General features: G+C 40.5%; 1 protein-coding gene across 3 annotated transcripts in view; it reads left to right on the plus strand.

Annotated features, from left to right (window-relative positions):
- The window catches only part of Cntn6 (contactin 6), a 287,218-nt gene that overhangs the window by 253,217 nt on the left and 11,181 nt on the right, over positions 1 to 22,820 (plus strand). For all 3 annotated transcript variants that reach the window (XM_048787025.1, XM_015495120.2, XM_048787026.1), the window contains 8 exons: positions 8,888 to 9,063; positions 9,424 to 9,541; positions 10,126 to 10,284; positions 10,458 to 10,607; positions 14,006 to 14,076; positions 19,383 to 19,617; positions 19,732 to 19,847; positions 21,255 to 21,441. In XM_048787025.1, the coding sequence (XP_048642982.1) occupies positions 8,888 to 9,063; positions 9,424 to 9,541; positions 10,126 to 10,284; positions 10,458 to 10,607; positions 14,006 to 14,076; positions 19,383 to 19,617; positions 19,732 to 19,847; positions 21,255 to 21,441 (1,212 nt within the window). The remainder of the gene's footprint in view (positions 1 to 8,887; positions 9,064 to 9,423; positions 9,542 to 10,125; positions 10,285 to 10,457; positions 10,608 to 14,005; positions 14,077 to 19,382; positions 19,618 to 19,731; positions 19,848 to 21,254; positions 21,442 to 22,820) is intronic.

Genomic DNA, 22,820 nt, shown 5'->3' on the forward strand with positions numbered 1-22,820 from the left:
CATGATATATATATATATATATATATATATATATATATATATATATCCCACATTTTTTATCCATTCATAAATGATGGGCACTTAGGTTTCTTCTATATCTTGACTGTTATAAATAATGCAACAGTGAATGTGGGGAGTGTAGATAATCTTCCACACACTGATTTCACTTCTTTGGGGTCTATATCTACAATGAGGATTGCAGCATCATATGGAAATTCTATTTATTTAAAATTTCTGAGCCGCCATCTTGTTTTCCATAATGGCAATATCAGTTAATATTCCCACCAGCAGTGTACAAGGCTTCCCTTTTCTCCACAGCCTTGCCAACTCTTACCTTTTATCTTTTTGGTAATAGCCATCCTGATAGGTATGAGGTTTGATTTACAATCCCCTGGTGATTGGTGATGTTCAGTGTTGGGGTCATTGTTTTGTTTTCTTTTTGCAGTGTTGCGGATGAAATTCAGGGTTTCATGTATGCCAGGCAAGTGCTGTACCACTCAATCACATTCCCAGCCCTTACCTGGTGATGTCAGTCATCTTTACATACACCTGTTGGTCATCTTCTTTGGAAATGTAGACACTTTTAAATCTGTCCTAAAATAAATGCTTCTACCTCAGTTCTTAGAGTTAGAAGAAATACTGTCCTGATGTGAATCATATAGATAGGAGAAATAAATAGCAATTGGAAAAGGTTGGCTTATCACCGTGTTAACGTGTACCACAATTGGAGATTCTGAGGAATTAGGAAGAGGACCAAATCTCTAAAGTATTTATTTATAGCCTTCATAAGTTAAATAGTGAGAGAAAATATCAGAGAAGTTTTGTCACCTGTTTGAAGTACTATTTATATCCTAGTTTACTTTTTATCGGTATCTTAGCAACATTTCCTATAATGTCATAGAGTAACAAAGGCAGAACCTCTTTGTAAAGAGGAAGAAGAGTTTGATTATTTGTCACATGCATTTCTCCATCCTTTGAGAGCAGTTGACAACTTCTGAATCATTTTAACAGTTGTTATCTTGGAAATTGACACTAAAAGATTATGATTCACAGATGAAGATTTTAGCCAAGTTGAAGGTACCAAAGAAAAGCCAAATAAAGCTATGAGAAGAGTAGTATTGTGTGTATGGTCAGATGAGACCAGATACACGTTTGATTGCCATTCCCTGGTTTCCAAAAATGTACTTGGGAATTAAGAAATGGAACGAGTCTCTTGGCCACCAGTAGGACCAATTCCATTTGTGTTTAAAGAAACCGTGCTAAACGATTCTGACCTACGTTTTGATATGATTGGTTTTCATGTCTGGTGGAGTGATTGTAATTGAAGGTACATTCTGGAAAGATCATTAGTGACTAGGACAGTGTGAATTTGAATAAAGCTATTCATCAAAGACATCATATATTCTATTAAAGCTTTCCCTAGACTCCTTAAAAATAGGAGGACTTTATCAAGCTATTTTAATAAAATGACTTCTCTCCAATATAGATTGAAAATGGCAAATATTAAAATCTGTAATTTTATGATCTTTTTATCGTTTGCTGCTGTTTCGTTTTCTGAGACAGATCAGGTCTCACTGTGGGGCCCAGGCTGACCTCAAGATCATGATCCTCCTGCCTCAGCCTCCTGAATAGCTGGAGTTACAGTCTCGCACCACAGAGTGCAGCTAATGACCTCTTTATGAATGTCATTTATGTTTACAGTAATCGTCAAACAGGGGTCCGTCCTCCTCACTGTAGGAGCTGAGCAGAAGATAGTCTTCTATGTACTGTAGATAAATAATTAACCCAGACATTATTATTATTATTATTATTATTATTATTATTATTATTATTATTATTAATGAGTCTTAAAAACACACAAAATGAAGAATGTAGTACAAGGATCTCTCATGTCCTCACCAGCCCCTGCTGATAACAAAAACCTCATATCTAATATCTATACTAGATGTAACTCATTAACTCATAACTAACCTGACATCTAATCTGTAACCTTCTTTCCTTCCCCAACACTTATCCCAGTTATTTGTAGGACAATCATATATATCAGAAGATTTCATCCATCCATATTTCAGAAAGTGTTTTTAAAATATTAGATGATGTGGCTGGGGTTATAGCTCAGCGGTAGAGCACTCACCTAGCGCATGTGAGGCTCTGGGTTTGATCTCAGCACCACATAAAAATAAATAAATATATTAGGCGATCTGAACATAAGAAAACCAGTGGCTCAGGAGGCTGAGGCAGGAGGATCTCGAGTTCAAAGTCAGCCTCAGCAAAAGCAAGGCACTAAGCAACTCAGTGAGACCCTGTCTCTAGATAAAATACAAAATAGGGCTGGGGATGTGGCTCTGTGATCAAGTTCCCCTGAGTTTAATCCCCAGGATTCCCACCCACCAAAAAAAAAAAAAAAAAAAGTTTCCATATTCTGCCAAATGTAGGAAACCTTGAATTGAGGTATTTGTTTAATCCAGGGATTCTTAGAGTTTTCTATATGCTAAAACATTCCATGAAACACTAAAAAAAAGATGAACGTGCAGAACTCTATTTTTATTTTTAAAATGTCACAAAACAATAATATTATCATCCTGGCAATGAACTTTCTGCAGAAGCCACAGCTTTCTAGACTTTCTGACAATATGTTTAATTAGACCTTAGATTCCCTTCCATAGGAATTTCAGGTTCACATTTCAAAAAACCTAATGGGATGTGTCTCAAAGCGTGGTCCTCAGAGTACCTTCACGGAATCAGCAGGAGAAGCCTGTTGAAGTCTATAGGCTGGCGTCTCCCTGCAGGTCCGTGGAATCTCTAGTTCGGGTAGGAGCCAAGGAATTTGCATTTTAAATAACTTCTCCAGGAAATTCTCAGGCACACTGGAATTTTCAGACCACTGGTCCCAATTTTCTACCTAAGGTATATAAAATGGCCTGGGATGCAAGGGAGTAAGTATCCCTTCATTTCCTTTCATGAGAAAGCAGCTCCACCACATTTCACAAGTGACAGAGCTTTGCAGACGGATGCTGCTTCTGCTTCATCTGTGGCGATTTGGGCTCTAACGATCTCACTCATCCATAAACACTGAGAAGTGTTTCGGTGTTAATGAGCCTCCAAGTTCCTTCCCCGATTCCACTGGAAAAAAAAATTCACTCCCGGGAAAGGAGAAGGGGTGTGCACACACCCACGTGTCCTATTCTGTGGTGTGAGTGGTTTGAAGAAATCTCTCAGCTGCTTGGGATTCTGAAGAATTTAAGGTGTCAGCCAAAGACGAGTTCCTGGGCTCAAAAATCCTTGCTCTTGCCCTGAAGCAGCTTGGAAGACTTTGGATGCTTTTGTAGCCCAAGTTCCCCTCTCCTAGTCTCTGCAACGGTGGTGATTTTGTTCCTGTGGGCAATTGCTTTGTGTTCTGAGCTGGGGCTATGCAGGGTTACAGATGCTAACTATTCAAGTTAGCAATCAGGGACCTCATGGCCCCCTAGACAGCCACCTCCACAGCATTAGGGCAGGTCTGCATGTGGTTTGGGGAAAGGAACAGTCATTAAGAAAATTCTTGCCTGATGCACTGGTGTGCACCTGTGATCCCAGTAGCTCCGGAGGCTGAGGCAGGAGGATCTCAAGTTCAAAGCCAGCCTCAGCAAAAGCAAGGTGTTAAGCAACTCCATGAGACCCTGTCTCTAAATAAAATACAAAATAGGGCTGGGGAGATGGGGCTCAGTGGTCGAGTGCCCCTGAGTTCAATCTCCAGTACCAAAACAAAAGAGTCTTCTTGTGCAAGCATTGCTTTATCCACGGAGGATGCTCACGGAGGAAGGGAGGTCAAATAAACACACATTCCCTTTTCTGTTTATCACATCTGACTGCACAGAGGTATTTCTTTGTAGGTATATTCCATTTGTCACAGTGCAGATGCTGCAATGTCGTTATACCACTGCTTGCTTCTTATTTCTCATACTCCTCATATCTTTTAGGAAAAAGATTCCACTATCTTTTTGAAAAAATTTAATTGACAAATAATTGTATATATTCATAAAGCACAATATGATATTTTGATAACACATTTTCATTGTGGAATGATTAAAGCTAATTAACATATCCATCACATAGCAGGCTTATTATTCTTTTTGTAATGAAAACATGGAAAAATCTACTCATTGAGCGATTTGGAAATATACAGCACATTATTATTAACTATTGTCACCCTGCTGTGCTATAGATGTCAGAAACTTATTCCTCCTGTCTAACTGAAACTTTTTACTCTGTGAGCAATGTCTGCCCATTCCCCCCACTCGTGCCCACCCACCTTTGCTTAAACATATTCTACTCTGCTTTCTTCTTCTATGTCAGAGAATATTTCTTTTTCATTCCAGGCATTGAACCCAGGGGCGCTCCAACACTGAGCCACATCCCCAGCCCTTTTTATTTTTTTTATTTACAGACAGGGTCTCATTAAGTTGCTTAGGGCCAGCTGAGGCTGGTTTTGAACTTGCAATCCTCCTGCCTCAGCCTCCTGAGCTGCTGGGATTCCAGGTGTGAACCCCTGTGCCTGGAAAGAGACTCTTTCTTATCATGGCATTCAGGGTGATGGACAGGTAACTCACTCTTACAGGGACCCTTGCTCAGGAATGCCCCATGCTTATTTTAAAGTTCTGCTGTTGCAGCTTTGACATTCTTAGTTATTTTGTCTCTGAGCCTGCTTTTTATGTAGTTTAGTGGGACGGTGGAGCACATGCATGCACTGGTGGTGCTGTGAGTAAGTGGTTACAGTTCGATGGCAGCAACCCACGCACACCCCAGCCCAGTCAGGCCTGAGGACCCACAGGCAGCATTCATGCAAGCTGTGGGTGCCCTGTGCAGGTGTGTGCATGTGTGCATAGCTGCCGTCTGGGTGCTGCAGCCTGCCGGGCGTGAGCACATCAGGTCCTGAGCCCATAGGGGTGGAGGTGATATGGGCATCAAGAACTGGAGTGGATATTAGCAAAGCCTGCAGGGTAAGGAGGGACTCAGTCAGCCCCAGGGTCCAGGGTGGGAGGAGGCCAGCTTGCCCATGCCAGAGCTAGCCCTGTGGCATTCACAGAAATGCTAACGCTCAGCCTGAGAACCAGGGCAGTGACTGGTGGGGTCAAGCAGTAGGCTTTGTTAGTAAATTATCACAGACTATTTTTTCCCCACTTGAATATGGACACTACCGGAAAGCATATCCCAGAGTGACTCAGATTCTTTAAAGAATTTAAAATCTAGGGTTTAGAACATTTCTGCAACATTGCAAAGCTAATATTCACGGGGTTAGGAATAAAAATTTAATTTGAAGATTATTCCATTTAAGGACAAAACCCTATTTTTATATGAAGCTCCAGGGAAGCCAGTTATTAATGAGTTTTTCATTATAATTGAAGATACTGCAATGGAATGAATAACTGGCATCGTGAGTTAGACCCAGATCAGGAAGTTCACTTATGGTTTCTTAAACAAACTCCTCCAAAGTTACAGAAAATGCCATACAAAAAAATAAAAGTTTTTTTTTTTTTTTTGTATACATGTACATTAACAATTCAATTCAGGCTTACACAAAATGGATTTTATAGTGAAAGAAATAGGGTTAAATCTTTTTTAGAAAATTGATTCCAAGCCAGGTATGGTGATACATGCCTGTAATCCGAGTGATTTGAGAGGCTGAGGAAGGAGAATTGTAGATTTGAGGCCAGCCTCAGCAACTTAGTCCCTAAGTAGTTTAAGGAGATCCTGTCTCAAAATAGAAAATAAAGGGAGTTGAGGACATGGCACAGTGGTTAAGTGCCCCCATGGGTTCAATCCCTTGTACCCCACCAAAAAAATTTGTTCCATGAGAACAATCAGCTCTAGATGTTCTAAAATTTATACTTTAAAGTAATTTTTTCAGAAACTTATATTAACAGCTGAATGTGGTGGCACATGCCTGTAATCCCAGCAGCTCAGGAGGCTGAGGTAGGAGGATGTTAAGTTCAAAGACAGCCTCAGCAAGTTAGTGAGGCCCTCAGCAACTTAAAAAGACCCTGCCTCAGAATAAAAAACCAAAAGATCTGGAGATGTGGCTCAGTGCTTAAGCACCATTGGGCTCAATCTCCAGTACCAAAAGAAAAAAAACAAAAAAGAATTTAGACTAATATTGCAGTCTAAAGAAAACTCTCAATGGTTTCAAAAAGACAAATTGGCAGAAAGATCCTTTGCAAAATGAAAACTTAACAAAAAGTATTTATGACCTTGCCTTTGCCAAGAGTCACTAATGTCACTTCCCATTTTTATCCATGGAAAAGGTAGTTGCTAAAAATTTAAATTTTGATGTTCTAAACATGAGTTTTCAGAAAACCAAGCAAGACCATCTTATTAAATTCTAATGCCATTGTATCTTATTCTTGAATTTTTAGTCATTATTTCATTATTACTGTACTACCAACAAGCTTTGTTTTTAAGACGTAATTTGTCTAAAGTTGTCACTGTGTGGGTGTGGGTGTCATAGATGGGAGGAGTGGCTTTCATTTTTAATGTTTCAAAAATTACATTATTGTACCATCTCAAATGTTTAATCATATTCAATGAGGCAACTTATTCTCCTACACACATAAATAAGATATTAATTATTTTTTAAGACACTACAAAAGGAAAAAGTTTTCCCTAGTCTTATAAGATTTTCTTAAAATATTAGATATCATTTACTCTGATTTGGTGGGAGAGATGGGGAGGAGGCTTGGAATTAACAATGAACATGGTACATAAAACTGTTCTTGAAACCCCTCCCTAGAGAAGATTAGAAGAAAAAAAGTGCATGAATCTAATAAAAGAAGAAAAATATTTCTTGAAAATTAAAACTTGAAGACAGATTGAAACCAAATGAGGAATTTTCTTCATTATGTTCTGAAGTAGAATGCACGCTTCTCTTTCCCATGACTCTTTTATCAATACGTCCCTTAAAACCCTAGATTGTGACAGTCTACTTTCCACTTCTAAGTCTGGACGAAGAACGCTTGGGAAATTTTTAAACATTTGAATACTAATGCGACCCTCTATTGTAAAATACATGGACACCCTGTCTTTGTTGGCTGTTGCTATGACGAAAGAGTGTTTCATAAAGAAAGGAAGCCGATTTCTTACAGTTCTGGAGATTTGGTAGGCTCTGTAGCTTTGGGTCCAAGGTGCAGCAGAACATCATGGCGGAGGAGACTAGCTTAGGATACAGCAACCAGAAGGAGACAGAGCTCTGTTCCTCAGGGACAAGACATAAACCCCAAAGGCACAACCTCAATGACTCACATCCTCTAGCCACACCCTACCTGCCGACAGGTACCACCTAGTTAATTCACATCAGTGGATTAAACCATCAATTATTATATCTCTCCTAATGTAATGATCTCACCCCTGAAATGTTCTTGCATTGTTTCCCACCTGAGCTTTGAAGGGACACCTCATATCCAAACCATAACCATTATCATTGTGAGTTTCTTTTTGTTTAATGTATTGGCTCTTTTTACATATACTTAATAATATACTGTATTTTGACATATGATACATACATGTGTTGGTACATGACATGGCACCACACTGGTCGTACATTCATATCTGAACATAGGAAGGTGATGTCCACTTCGTTCTACTGTCTTTCCTATTCCCATCCCTTTAATCTAATGAACTTCTATTCCCTCCCTTAGTGTGAGTCAGTATCCACATACAGGGAGTACATTTGACCTCTGGTTCTGTGGGATTGGCTTATTTCATTGTGAGTTTCTTTTAATCAAAAAAAAAAAAAAATACAGGACTCTTGTCTACAACCAGAGCACTTTCGGAATTGTCCTTGGAAATATTAGTCAGTGAAATGCTGTTGCCTGTGACAAGGGGTTGACATTGAGACTGTCATCTCCAGTGGGAAGGTTTTTATGATGGATGCAAAATTCTATTATTGCAAATTCCGGATTAAAGAAGGAAAATGTGGGTGTTTTTTTTTTCATGTTTAGCTTAAATAGAAAATTATGATCAGAAGTATGTCAGAAATAGAAAAAATACGTTGCTTTCATACTTTTAAATAAACGCATATGATTATCACACTCTACGTGAACTATGGTGGTTATAACCTTAGGGACACAGTTGGTCTGATGGGGTCTGAAGGTAACAGAGACTCTTTAGGGTTATAACCACTGTGCAAATTGCAAGGTTATGACTGAAATTTTAGAATAAAAATTTAAAAGAGCATGGTACACTCTATACCTATGGAACACTGGCTTTGGAGGTCTGTAGTTTTCTGTAAAGTGTTTTCATATGAGGTATGAATAAAATGATACCTTTCATTATAAGTCATAAGCTATATAAATACAGAATATTTGAAAAAAACACTGAATGTGGTTGAACTTCGGGTGACTTTAAATGATTGCATATGATTCAAAAATATGTTTAGCCAGGCACAGGTGGAACATGTCTGTAGTCCAAGAATCTCGGGAGGCTGAGGCAGAAGGATTGCAAGTTTTGCAAGTTCAAAGCCAGCCTCAGCAACTTAGCAAGGCCTTGTCTCAAAACTAAAAATAAAATAAGGGGAGGTTAGGAATGTGGTTCAGGGGCTAAGCACCCCTGGGTTCAATACTTGGTACCAAAAAAAATAAAATAAATCTTTTTTTAAAAATCATATATAGGGGCTGGGATTGTGGCTCAGTGATAGAGTGCTTGTCTAGCACATGCAAGGCCCTGGGTTTGATCCTCAGCACCACATAAAAATAAAACAAAGGTATTGTGTCCAACTGCTTCTAAAAAATAAATATTTAAAAATAATTTTTAAAAATCATATATATACCTGCATATATATATATGCATATATATATATATCTTACCCAGAGGTTGGCATTTTATTGGCTTTTCTTAATTCTTCTTCTCTCAATAGAGAGGACTGTCATTACGGTCCCCCCTTCCACAATGGATGTCACCGTGGGAGAGAGTATCGTCCTCCCCTGCCAGGTGTCCCATGACCTCTCCATGGACGTGGTGTTCCTGTGGTCTTTCAATGGCGATGTCATCGACTTAAAGAAAGGAGTGACTCACTTTGAAAGGATCGGAGGAGTAAGTGTGTGCCATGGCTGGGAGCTTAATAACAGGAATCAAGACCCTCCCGTGAATCACCGTCACTCATAATCATTCTCCCCATATTATCTGTGCGGATAATCACTGTTCATGAAGCCGCATCTGTTTTTGTTTTGTTGTGTTTTGTTTTATGGGTCTCATAGAAATACTTGGTTCCTAGATGCAATTATAATAAAGGGGATCGTCAAAGGCATCAAAGATAGAAACTACAATAATCCTAATGTCTTCAGATTTCAGAGCAGCCTTATATTTAATATTTATCCAGCTCTATAAAATAACAAGACTTGCTGTGCATGATGATACCCTTATTCATTTTTTTTTCTCTCTTTCTACCTACAGGAATCCGTCGGGGATTTGATGATACGGAATATTCAGTTGAGCCATTCAGGAAAATATCTCTGCACGGTGCAGACGACTCTCGAACGTCTGTCGGCTGTGGCCGATGTCATTGTTCGAGGTGAGCATTCATTTGATTGGCTTTTGTCTGTTTATGATAAATGATCAGGCTTGACCAGTGTTGCTAGTGCCATAATCTTAGACTTTGCATATTAAGAAACCATTCTTGTCAGAGAAAAGTCCACCTGCATCTGTAGTTATCCTTTCTACCTGCTTTTCCTTGCATTCATCTTTGAGAGGAGAATTTAAAAGAGGCTCTTCTCAGTTTTTGCTTGCTATACAGTCTACCCCGGTGTCTAGCATTTTCTAATCTCTGGAGGGAGCATTTCCACACGGATGCTTTACTGTGTAAGCTGAGTTAATAGGACTTAATCTCCAATTATGTGCTGCACACACATGTGATTGTCAATATTTTATTTTCTAAGCGTAACAGGTGGAAATAGACCGTCCTTATCAATCACAGCATTTAAAAATCTCCAATACAGGATTGGGGTGGTGGCTCCTCACCTGGCATGTGTGAGGCACTGGGTTCGATTCTCAGCACTGCATATAAATAAATGAATAAAATAAAGGTCCATCAACATCTAAAAAATATATTTAAAAAATAATTCGCTAATACAGTCATCATAAAATATCTTTCTCAAGGTCCTCCAGGTCCCCCAGAAGATGTGAGAGTAGAACACATTTCTAGTACCACCTCCCAGCTAAGGTGGACACCAGGCCCGGATAATAACAGTCCCATTCAAATATTTACAATTCAGACTCGGACACCTTTTTCTGTGGGTTGGCAAGCTGTTGCTACAGGTAAGTGACACAGGTGCTTTTATGTTCTAACAACCACCAAAAGCAAAGACTTTTAAATTTATTAACGTAAACAAATGTAATTTTACAGTTTTTTTAATTTAATAATCATTTCACATGATCATTTGTTTTTGGCTAGTGCCAATCCATCGCCGTAAGTGTCCCTTTCTTTTTAGTCCCTGAAATTCTCAACGGTCAGACACACAATGCCACCGTGGTTGGTTTGAGTCCCTGGGTGGAGTATGAATTCCGGGTTGTCGCCGGGAACAGCATTGGCATCGGAGAGCCGAGTAAGCCATCGGAATTGTTAAGAACCAAGGCGTCAGGTAAGGAATCAATGTCTCTGAAAAGTGCAGAAATAGAAAAAAAAATTAAGAAGTATTTTTATGGGTCTTGTAGGACGTGGCAGTGAGCAAGGGATGCTCATTTTTATTTACATTTTTATCTGTACCAGGCAAGGTGTACTTCCTTGAACAGTGGGTCGAATTAAAGATGGTGACCCCTTAGCAAGACTATCAGAATAAGAGCATCTCAGAAGCCATCTGTGCGTCTTATCCATTTTCTAGCAAAAATCTAATAGAGATTCTGCAGGTCGGTAGATGCCAACCAGTGACTGCTTGTTTCGTTGAGATGTGGTAGCCAAGAATTCCAAGAGTCTCTGGTGCAGGTAGCCATACATATTCATCTGTTTCTCAACTCTGACCTACTTACAGCGACATTGGACAAGAGCATGCATCCCTGCCCACGCAAATGAGGTAAACCCTCAACTGATTTAACAGAAGCTCTAATTAAGCACCAACTGGTACACTGAACAGCAGAACATAGGTGGAACTGGCCTTGGAATCAGTCTTCTTGAGCTTTTCTCAATAAATCCTCTTTTTTTAGGCTCAAACTTCCGCATCCAGGGTGACAGCATATCAACTTGTTCTGGTAGCTTGTAAAATTGATCTTCTTGTCCAGTCCTACAAAAAAAGGGTCACGTCACTGTGGCTGGCTTGGTTGAACTAGCATGAGCTCATTTCAAAAGACATGCATAGTTATAATTCAATTTCTAAACTGAAGGTAATGTGTGTGTGTGTGTGTGTGTGTGTGTGTGTGTGAGTGTGTGTGGCTAGGGATCAACCCAAGCACTTCATACATGCTAGGCAAGTACTCTACCAACTGAGCTGCCTCCCCGGGCCTAATGTCATATTTCCATCAGAGGATTGGCTCTAGAAAAAAATATAATCTGCAGCAATAACATCTAATTAAATCATGCAACAGGTGTAGGGTTGAGAAGAATTTCCTTCCCTTCACAGGAGAGGAAGATGAGGATCAGGACGTTAGCTGGTTGTTTGGGCAGAGTTTGGATTAGGAGGAACAGCTGTGAGCACAGCATTCTCCAAATAACAGTGAGCCTCAACTTAGATGAGCAAGAGGTTAGCCAGAGAAAGGGTGTAAACCAAGAAATTTCCAAGCCTGACATCAGAATCTCTAGGTGTGGACTGATGACTCTGGATATTAGCTTTGGTTTCTGGTTGGTTGTTTACAGCTGATTTATTTATTTATTTATTTATTTATTTTTTATTATTATTATTATTATTATTTGGGTATCTTTGGCAAAGTTTACCCAAACTATGGAGTTTCTAGCGTACAATTGTGTACCACCTTGTACTGACCATGAACGCTGTCCTCCACAGTGAGCTGTGCTATTATCCTGATTTCCCCCAAGTTTACGAATCCTGCTGAAGTTCCCCTTCCTCTCTCCTATCCTCTCCTCTCCCCCATCCTCACAGACCCAATTTCTTCTCAATATGGTTTTCAGCCTTATTGTAGTTAATCTGAAAATTAAATAAAGAATGGAACTTTATGTTTCACAGGAAACTGGAAACTTTAGAGAGAGCGAACCCCAAGTCTCTTTTCCAACAATTTGCTGTACACACCTCAATGAGGCAAAGGCCCTGAAATAATGTCCCTGTAACCTGCCAAGCACTGTCAACCCAGTGGCCGGGTAGAATCTATCCTGATTGATGGAAATTTTGACCAAAGGTATTAAAAAGATTAAGAAAATAGGTCAAGGTTCAAATGATTTGGGGTTTTTTTTCCCTAATATTTTTGTTAGTGCATTATAGTTGTACAGAATAGCGGGGCTCATTTTGATCCATCCGTAAATGCCTATTAACATAGTTTGTTCCAATTCAATCCCCAGTACTTTCCTGTTCCCTCCTTCTACTCTATTGATCTTCTTTCTATCCATTGATTTATTTTTAATGGGCATATTATAGTCATATATAAAATTGGAACAAAATCATGATATATTTCTGCATGCACATAGCATCGTTGGGCCAACTTCCTTCCCATTTCTTCCCCCCTTTTACTGTACTGATCTCCTTCTATTTTAAGGAAGATCCCCTATTTCATTCCCTTTTTTTTAATCCCTAGTTTCTGCATATTAGAGAAAGCATCTGTAGGTTCTAGTGATCTTCTTCATAAAATTAGAAGGAAACAAAAAACCAAGGGTAAATTTGAAGAGGAAAATGCGTGTTGGGCAGATGCTGTTTTGTAAAAGAACAGATTATCCTCTGGCTGTGTTTCGGACAGAGATAAGCATGTGTATGAAATGCAAGGAAATGAAATACTAGATTTCCTGAAATGGTCTGTGCACGGTGGGGAAAAGTTGCCGTGAGCAGAGAAGCCTGGCCTCTTTTAACCCCAGCAAGCCGGTTGGTCCCCAGCCCTACCCAGATGGCTTCTAACCCCACCTTGCAATATCGGTCACAATGGCCAGACGTAATTTCACATCGTTCACGCACCACATAACTAGCAGACCTGAAAGCATACTCAGCAGCGTTATCACTATCCAAGGTACAGGATACCTTTGTCCTTTTCTCAAGAAAAATAGTGCTTTTTTTTAAAAACAGTTCCACACCTACAAAGCCTCACCTGATCATGCACTGCATTATACATGACACAATAGCAATGGTCAATTTTGCAATTTGCCTGGAAACTTTATTTATTATACTCATCCTCAGAAGGGTATAGCTGAAGGGCACTGTTTTGTATGATTCATCAGAATTATTGGTTTCTGAGTATTCCACAGGGGATACAGGGACGCTCCTCAGAGTCACCTTCTTTACAGGAGAAAACTCTGACTCTAAAAGGGACAAGCCCCTCTTATTCTTTCCTGAGAGTTGTGAGATTCAAACACAAGGTGATAAAATAAAAACTCATTCATTTACATATTTTTTTAAGAATTTCATTTTTAAATGTTAAGATACCCTGATGGCAAATAAGGAGAGAAAAAAAATTTCTTTTTAGTTTGTTTATTGACAAAAATAATTAATTAATATACTGCCACGGTAACTTGTTTACAGCCCAACTATATAATTAGGTACTAAATCAGCGGTATCTCTGATACCATCTGAATGGAACATCATTTTGCCAATTAGTAGATGATGCATAATAATGTCAAATGCAAGACGTTACTGGATTTTTAATTAATTTTGAAGCCGGGGTGCTCATGCATCAAACACAACTGTGTCCTCTCTCCTCTTAGAAATTTTGGATCTGTGTAAACATAATTTATGTTTATTAAAAATGCAAGACTCTCTCTCTCCCAGTGTGCCTGGGTGGGATTTTTGAAAGGTGAAACCCAGAAACGAAATTTTCTTCCTGATGAAGATGTGCTTTAATAATTGCTACCCCCCCACCCCCACCCCACCCATTTCTCTTGATTTGCTTTCAGTGCCTGTGGTGGCCCCGGTAAGCGTCAGCGGAGGTGGAGGAAGCCGATCCGAACTCGTCATTACGTGGGAGGTAATTTTATGTCCAACTAAGTTATTTTGAAGGAAAAAAGATTTAGCCAGGCAGGAAGAACACTGAAGGAAAAAAAAAAAAAAAACACAGAAAGATTTATTGGATCACTCTTGCGAATATATGAAAATACATGGGATAAAAATACACCGTTCTGATGATGAATGACTTAGGGGTGGTATTAGGAAATTCTAACTCGTACTAAGGGATGAGAGGATGAGTAACTCAGCACAGTTTTCTCCCCAGTATAAGAAAAACAACTTCAATATCTAGGGAGCATTGGTTGGTAGCCTTTTCTTTAGTACCAGTTCTGGTTGAGCTGGATTATTATTAGAATTATTATTATTATTAATTATTACTAGATTATTATTATTATTATTAGAACTATTCTAATGTGAGGGAGGTGAACCCCTTAGCCAACAGGCCGAGGATGGTTGTTGCTCTAACATTGCTTTTTGTATCCTGTGGACTTGTTCTTTGCAGCATCCAGATGAATATTTAGGCCCATGGAATACCTTTTCTGCTCACTGTGTTTAATATCATATTGACTTGACTTGTACGGATGGCAAATTTGTTTCTGGCCTTTTATCTTTAGACTTTCTGCCCGTCTCTCATTTCTAGCGTCTCAGGACTGTCTTGGCCCCTGATGCTGTAGCAGGAGAGGGAAAGGAGAGTCCGTTCTTAGCTCTCCTCCATTTTCTCTGCCAATTTCCCATTCCTCATTATTTTACTCAGCTTCTTTATGACTGTGACCAAAAGACCTCACAAGAACAAGGAGAAAAGAAAAGGCTGATGTGGGGCTCCTTGGTTTCAGAAGTCTAGAGACAGCTGGCTCCATTGCCCTGGGCCCAAGTGATGCAGGACAACATGGCGGAAGGTGGAGGCCAAGGAAGGCTGCTCAGAGAAGCTGGAAGAGCTCAGCTCCCCGAGGACAAAATATAAACCCTGAAGGCACGCCCCCCAGTGACCTACCTCCTCCAGCCGCACCCCACCTGACTAGTTACCATTATTTAATTCATATCATTGGATTAATCTGCTGGCTAGGTTCCAACTCTCATAACCCAATCATTTCACCACTAAGCCTTCTTGCATCTTGCATCGTCTCACACAAGAGCTTTCCTGGGACACTTCATATCTAAGCCATAGCACTCATTCACTGTGCTATCCCTGGATTCTCCATGGTTCTAGAGGGTCGGAGTGGGAGGAAAGGAAAGGGGTAGAATAGGTGCTAGGTGCTAGGTGCTATGGTTGATCCCTTTGTAATTTGGCCGTGGCAAATATAAAACATAGAAAATGGCCAGATGACAGTGTTTTTCAGGGCACTGTGGGCTGTGACTGTGTTTGGGGTGGGGCATTGTTCCCTCGGAGAGCTCCCACGGAGGACCCCCAGTCATCATTCCTTAGTACAGATCCAAATGGCTGCTGAAGGCATTTCCTAGTTTCTGGATTCTGGTGGTTTGTGCCCAGAATCTTGATGTTGTAGGTGATCTTTGGGGACAGAGTCCCTTTCAAGGCTGCTCATGGACAATCCCTCTTTGAGGATTCCAACTATACCCTTGAGAGCAAGCAAGTTTGCTCCATGTCGGGTGGAAGGTCTGTCCGTGCCGGAGCTTTGCTCTCTCACTCTGCCACCAGTAAGCTTTGCAGATCTCTCTCCATTTTAGAAGTTACTCGGGCATTTAAGAGTATGGACAAGCAGGGAGCCCGGTGGCAAGGTCCTCTGAACCTTCTTGCATTGTCTCACACGTGGGCTTTGGGGGGACACCTCATATCCAACCCATAACACAGAGCCCTTGCAGGTGAGGAAACTAAAGCTACCACTGCACAGAGAAGCATTTGAACCCAGCGCTCCCTCTTCTTGCTTTTTTAGTTTGCCACGAGTTAGAATATGAACTGTCCCCCATGCACTTTGATGGCTCAGGGTAGGCAAGAGTCCTTGTGTATCTGCCCTACTGTTCTTGACCCTCTGGACATATTTTCCACAAATTAATTAGCCTTCCCATGAGTCTACCAAGAGAATCACTTCGGCAAAGGCCACATAGTATTTTCATTATAGTGGGCAAGTTTTGCTGGTTTCACACCTTATTTTCTCTCCCCGGTGGTCAGAAATTCCTTAAGGTCGATAGCTAATTATGTTATAGTCTATATATGGGGTGGGATGCTCACGAATTCTGTGCATGTTATTCCTTTCTGAGGAATCAGCAATTGCTATATTCCACAAGTTGGATATCATGTCTGGTTGCTGGACACAGATCAAAATAAATAAAGGCAAAATGGACATTTGCACGTGTTCATGCTGTATGCTCCCAAACACTTCTAAGTTGGAGGGGCTCCTGGTGAATATGACCTAGAAAACATGAGCATAGATTAACTCTGTAGGATAAAATAGGAGGTGGACATTCATAATGAGAGTGGACACTTTTTTTATGTAAAGGGTCAGAGAGTGAAATTAGTCAACCTGTGGGCCACAAGATCCTTCTCTAGCTTTTTTCTGGGCTGTTGTAGCTCAGCAGCAGCCACCGGCCACATGTAAATGAACATGGGTGGCTGTGTTCCTGAAACCTTTATTTTCAGAACCAGGCTGAGCCCCAGATTTGGCTAGAAGGCGTGGAGGTTGCTGAGCCTTGGCTTCTAACTGTAGATTGAGTTCTTACGACGCTGTGGTTGCAAACTAAATCATTAGTCTTTATCTATCTGCAATGGATTTCACTCCCTCTAGAAATTTTCATTCTACTGACCCCTTTCTCTGTTTAAAGGAGGAAACTCTCATTTTTGCTTTCTTGAAACAGCTATGCACATTTCTTCATCCTCTGACTCTCTGTCCATATGAAAAAAAGAAAGAAACAAAGAAAAGAAAAAACTTAAAAGAAGTCTCTTTGGTTCCCCTTCAACTGAACCTGCAGGAAAGTCCTTGTAGTCAATTGACACATGCAGCTCTCCATGAATTCTGAGTCAGCATTCTGATGACATCTGAGCTCAGAGAAGCCTCCCCGACAAGTCTAATATTCCAGCAAGTTTCTAAAATTCTCACAAATCTCTTCCTGTCACCAACTATTTGGGTTTTTTTTTTTTGGGGGGGGGGTTGGTGGTGGTAGGGTGAACCGGGGATTGAACTCAAGAGCACTTGACCACCGAGCCACATCCCCAGCCCTATTCTGTATTTTATTTAGAGACAGGGTCTCACTGAGTTGCTTAGTGCCTTGTTTTTGCTGAGGCTGGCTTTGAACTCGACATCCTCCAGCCTCAGCCTCCTGAGCCACTGGGATGACGGGCATGGGCCTAGTTTCACCAACTGCTTTAATGCTGGTCTCCTTGTCAAAAAGAAGAGACACACTGATAGAAGGACCCAGCATCCTTGTTACATTTCTGAAGCTGTATCTTCCCTGTTCTGTTCACTTTCTGTATCTCTAAGGCTGTTGCGCATGGCAGGAAACAGAGAATCACTCAGGTCATCTTGGTTAATGGGGATTTAGTTTAAAGCTACATGGAAAGAGTAACAAGGACAGGGAAATGTCAGTGCAACCTAGCAGCCAGGTCAAAGGCAGAGCTGCAACTTTGTTCATCTCTGTTCTGAGCACAGGAGTCCCGTCCAGAACCACCTGTTCTTATGAACAATCTCTGGCTTTAGTAATCCTCACCTGTGCCTCAGTTCTTCCCAATTCTACTGCTTCCAATTTTACACCTGGCTACTAGTTCAGTCCTCTCTCCTCTGTGTCTAATTGAGAGCTTCTTTTACTTAGCTTCTAGGTGCACCAGTGCCCTTGCTACTGACCACCTTCTGCATATTGCCTGCCCTGTGATTGCCCACCACCCAGTCCTCCTACTTCAGATACGAACTTACAGAAGTTGTTTCTATTGGTTACTATCATGCCCAAAGATTTCTTTTCTTTTTTTTTTTTTTCTTTTGGTGGGATGGATCCCAGAGATGGAAACCAGAGCACTTAACCATAGAACCACATCCCTAGACCTATTTTATTTTATTTTATTATTTTGAGATGGGGTTTTGCTAAGTTGCTTAGAACATTGCTAAATTGTGGAGTCTGGCCTCAAACTTGTAATTCTTGTGCCTCCGACTTCAGAGCCTCTGGGATTACAGGCATGTGCCACCTCTCCTAGTCTAGAGCACAGAGATTTTTGCACTAGAACAACACACAGATGCTGAGCATGATGGTCCCTTTGTTCTGGTGCTGTAGCTGGGTCATCAGACGTGGTGTAACTCTGGGGGATACTGCAACTGTGTAGTAAATGAACTCCAATGGATAAGGAGGGTCTCAGAAATGTCATTGTGAACTTGAGGGACTCAGGTTATGATGCCCTGTTAGGTGTGCATTTTTAGTTTACCAAAATATCAAGGAAGCATCAGAAAAGCATTTCCTTTGGAAAAACACAACAAAGTCATTGATTTTTTTAAAACATTTTTTTTTACTTGTCAATGGACCTTTATTTTATTTATTTACCTGTGGTGCTGAGAATCGAACCCAGTGACTCACACATGCTAGGCAAGTGCTGTACCACCGAGCCACAACCCCAACCCAAAGTCATCGGTTTTTAAATACAAGTTTCTTATAACCAGGTGGATACTCGTCCAGAATCAAGCCCCAAATTCATTTTTCCTTTGCTTCATTCTATGTGATTACTTATCGTTTTTCTTATTTACAGAGTTCTGGGGAAATGGGTACTTATTTATATTTTGTGATTTGAATAATTTCAGGCTTTGGAATATATTTTATAGAATTTGATCTCTGTGGAGATTATCACATATTTGCTTATGTCAGGAAAAACACACAGTGCTTCACTACAAATGAAGATATGGGTTTTAAAGATACTAGGAGATTCTTTATGCTTTCTTGTGAGAAATGTTCTGTCTTAAAGGGTATGCTATTGTAACATAATTTCATCACCCACATCTTACAAGATTTTCTTGTGAAATGAAAGCATATAGACTTTTAAACAGTTACTAAGTGAATTCTGTGCTGAGTTTAGAATTATGTTTTAGTTTTTAATCTCGAAACCATGTATCTTTTAGACCACATATGATCGTCATTCATGAACGGTTAAGGAACTAGATATAAATGTACAGGATTTGTTTTTTATTTTTAAAGTTTCAACTATTGCTCTAAAAACCTTTCTTTGGGATCATTTTCCTATTGGCATTCCAAGTAAGAGTATTTTTTTTCAGTACGTCACTAAACAGGGCCAATACCTATGTTCCTTTCTATAAAAGAAATGCCGAATGACCACTAAATATTGTAATAGCTCATTACCGTACTTTGGCCCGTGCTGAGCTGATTGACCACATTCTGACCAAGTCCATTCCAGAAGAGCTGCAAAACGGAGAAGGGTTTGGATACATCGTCATGTTCCGGCCCGTGGGCTCGACCACCTGGACCAAGGAGAGAGTAGCCTTTGTGGAATCCTCCAAGTTCATCTACCACAATGACAGCATCACGCCCCTGTCTCCCTTTGAAGTCAAAGTGGGGGTCTATAATAATGAAGGAGAGGGCTCCCTGAGCACCGTGTCCATCATCTACTCTGGGGAAGACGGTGAGTTGACCTTAGTTCTGGGTTGGCTCCGCTTGAGAACTGATTTGCATTTGGCATTGGTTTTCTGGAAGGCCCCTCTGCTAACGGATGGCTCTGTCTTTGTCTGGATGGTAGAACCTCAGCTGGCCCCAAAGGGAACTTCCGTCCAGAGTTTCTCTGCTTCTGAAGTGGAGGTGTCATGGAACGCTATTGCCTGGAACAGGAACACAGGACGAGTGCTAGGCTATGAGGTAATCTAGGTGCACTTTCCGCTTCCTCTAAAGGCACCAGTCCATGCACAGCATCCCCGAACCCCTGACCTAGGTTGTACTGTCTGTCTGTATTGGTCAGCTTTTCATCGCTGTAACCAAATACCTGAGATAATCGGCTTAAAAAGAAGACTATTTTGGCTCATGGTTTTGGTGGATTAAGGTTATGATTGTTTGGCCAGTTGCTTTGGGGTCTGTGGCAAGGGACCTCTTCACTATGGGAGCATGTGGCCAAGGAACTGCTCACCTCCAGGAAGCCAGGAAGCAATGAGAGACAAAGGAAGGCACTAGGGTCCCAATATCTTTTTGAAGGATGCGACCGCAATGATCTAACTTCCTCCCACTAGGCCCCACCTCTTAGAGGTTCCATACCCCCAGGTAGTGCCATGGACCTTCAATCAGGGGCCTTGGGAGGGACTTCAGATCTAAACTATAGCAATGTCTAAAGATAAAGAATGAATGAAGGGAAGAAAATCTTTCCAAGTGATCATAAGCAGAAAATTAACAAGTGATAGGCATTTCAAAGGGCACACAGTTTCAGTTAAATAAGATGAGTAAGTTCTAGAAACCTGATATACAGCATTGCACCTGTCATCAATATTAACTTGTTAAAATTTAAGAGGCACATCCATGTTAAGGATCGTTTTCCTTTTAACATGAACCTTCTGATCCAAACAAGAGGTTAAGTTAAACTCACTTGGTAGTATCCTTCCATTCCATGTCTAGAGTGCCACACCTCTCATCTGAACCCTATTTATTTCTCAAAGCTCATCTCTAGGACTGTTCTTTGATCCATGTTGTCTTTCTCCAAATTCTTATAGTTTTGTTTTTTTTTTTTCCTGTTTCACGTCTTTGGAAAACATCCCATGGTTTCATTCCACATAGCTATTCTAATCTCCTAACTAGGCTGTAAGGGCTTAGAAATAGGTATTTACCCTTTATTCTCTTTTTTTTTATTTTTTATTGTGTCTAAACGCATGAAAAGGGATCAGTATAAGTTCAATTATTAACTACCCTATGATCCAAAGAACTCTGGTGTTAATGGCAGTAGCAGAACATCATTGCTAGTGTCTTTGATTGACGCATGAAATTTGTTTTGCTCAAATTTGTTATGTACTCTTTGTTGAAGCCGATAACCTTCACACAAGGTTGGAAATTTAGGAAAGCCCGGGTTCTCTAATTTTTATTAAGAATATGTATTCACATAGAGTATCTTTTATTTTTTTATTTATGTATTAGACTTCAGTAATTTGGTTGTTTTGCCATATTCGTCGGTGAATGTGGGAATTGGGAATCATTTTTGTCTCTGACACTGTCTCTCTCCAAACGCCTGCAGTCGGTGGTTTTTGGAAAGCCGTGAATGGCTTATTCTTTTCTTTGAATAACCAGATCTTATACTGGATGGACGACTCCAAGGAATCCATGGTTGGTAGGACCCGGGTCAGTGGAAATGTCACCACCAAAAACATCACGGGACTGAAAGCCAACACCATCTACTTTGCTTCTGTGAGAGCTTATAACACGGCGGGGACAGGTCCCTCAAGCCCCCCGGTCAACGTCACCACCAAAAAGTCCCGTAAGTATCCATCCCCCCCCTTGGGAAAATGAGACTGGTCAGTGAGTGGAAGCGCTTTCCTACCCTGGGTCCATTTCATAAGTAATAAATGGACTTTACTGCTGTGTTCCTGTGGTGACCGCATTTGTACCTTTAATGTCAATAACTGTTGAAACCTTCTGGGGACAACCCAGAGAAACTCTTGGGATCTTTCTGGAATTCCCAAGGATGGAGAGCTGTCAGTATTTAAAGACAAAAGAGGGTTATGCTGAAGAGTGGTGACATCAGTTTGCATTTCCCCAAATGAGTTCAAAAACTAACCTCTCATCCCAGAAATGCTGAGACTCTCTCCGAGTCTCAGTAGCACCTGTTAAATGGAGAAAAATTAGCATTGATAGCCTCCTAGAGTGTTGTCCAAGGTTGAAAGTGAAAATTATTAACAAGCACTTAGCAGGTTAGTAAATGATGAGTAAATATTTTTTCCTTATTTTTGCTTTGTTTTATTTATCATTTGAGTCTTACAGTGTACCCTGTTGGATATCTAAATCTTTCCTCTGAGGATATCTGTCACTGTACTTTACTTGGATGCCCCTGAAATTTAAGGATGAACTCTTCTGCTGACTCTCACCCATCTCCCTTTCGTAATCACCCTGCCGTCTGTCACATAGTTGGGGCCACTAAATCTGAGATGATCACTGATTACTACAGTTGCCCTTGCCCTCTGCCTGAGTTCAGTGATGAACACATATTCTACAATGTGGAGCACAGTGAAAAATTGGGAATGGTCTGATCAAATAGGAGTAAATCATAGCTATAATGTGAATATTTTGTGATTTTATATGTTTAAATATCCCTCGTACACAGTAGATGGGCATACATTACCCGTATTTTGACTATTGATCTGATAACTGAGATGGCTACCAAATGACTAACGGGTGAGTAGTCTATACAGCTTGGATAAGCTGGACATAGGGATGACTCATGTCCTGGGTTGGATGGAGCGGGACAGCGGGAGATCTCGTCACAATACAACAGCTTGCAATTTAAATTTTATAGATTATTTAGTTTTTTAATATCCCATTTAATATTTTCAGTCTATCATTAAGCATGGATTAACTGAAACTATGAAAAGTAAAACTGTGGATGAGGGGAGGACTTCTGTAGTTGTTGAATTTTAAGAAAGACTAAGACATAAATTCAATGCTACCAACAAAATGCCAAACTCTCACTTGCCTATGAATGCTGTGTTGTTACTACTCTTGGGTTTTGGGGAAGACGGTTGAGAATCAGGTGATATTAAGGGTTTTTTCCCATTATGCTTAGACTCACTATGGTCAAAAAGAACCTGGAAATCATCTTAGTTAATAGACCCTTGGTTAGACAGATGATCCAGTGATGGC

The sequence above is a fragment of the Marmota marmota genome, unplaced genomic scaffold, assembly GCF_001458135.2.
Source record: "Marmota marmota marmota unplaced genomic scaffold, marMar, whole genome shotgun sequence".
NCBI classification, from domain to species: domain Eukaryota; kingdom Metazoa; phylum Chordata; class Mammalia; order Rodentia; family Sciuridae; genus Marmota; species Marmota marmota.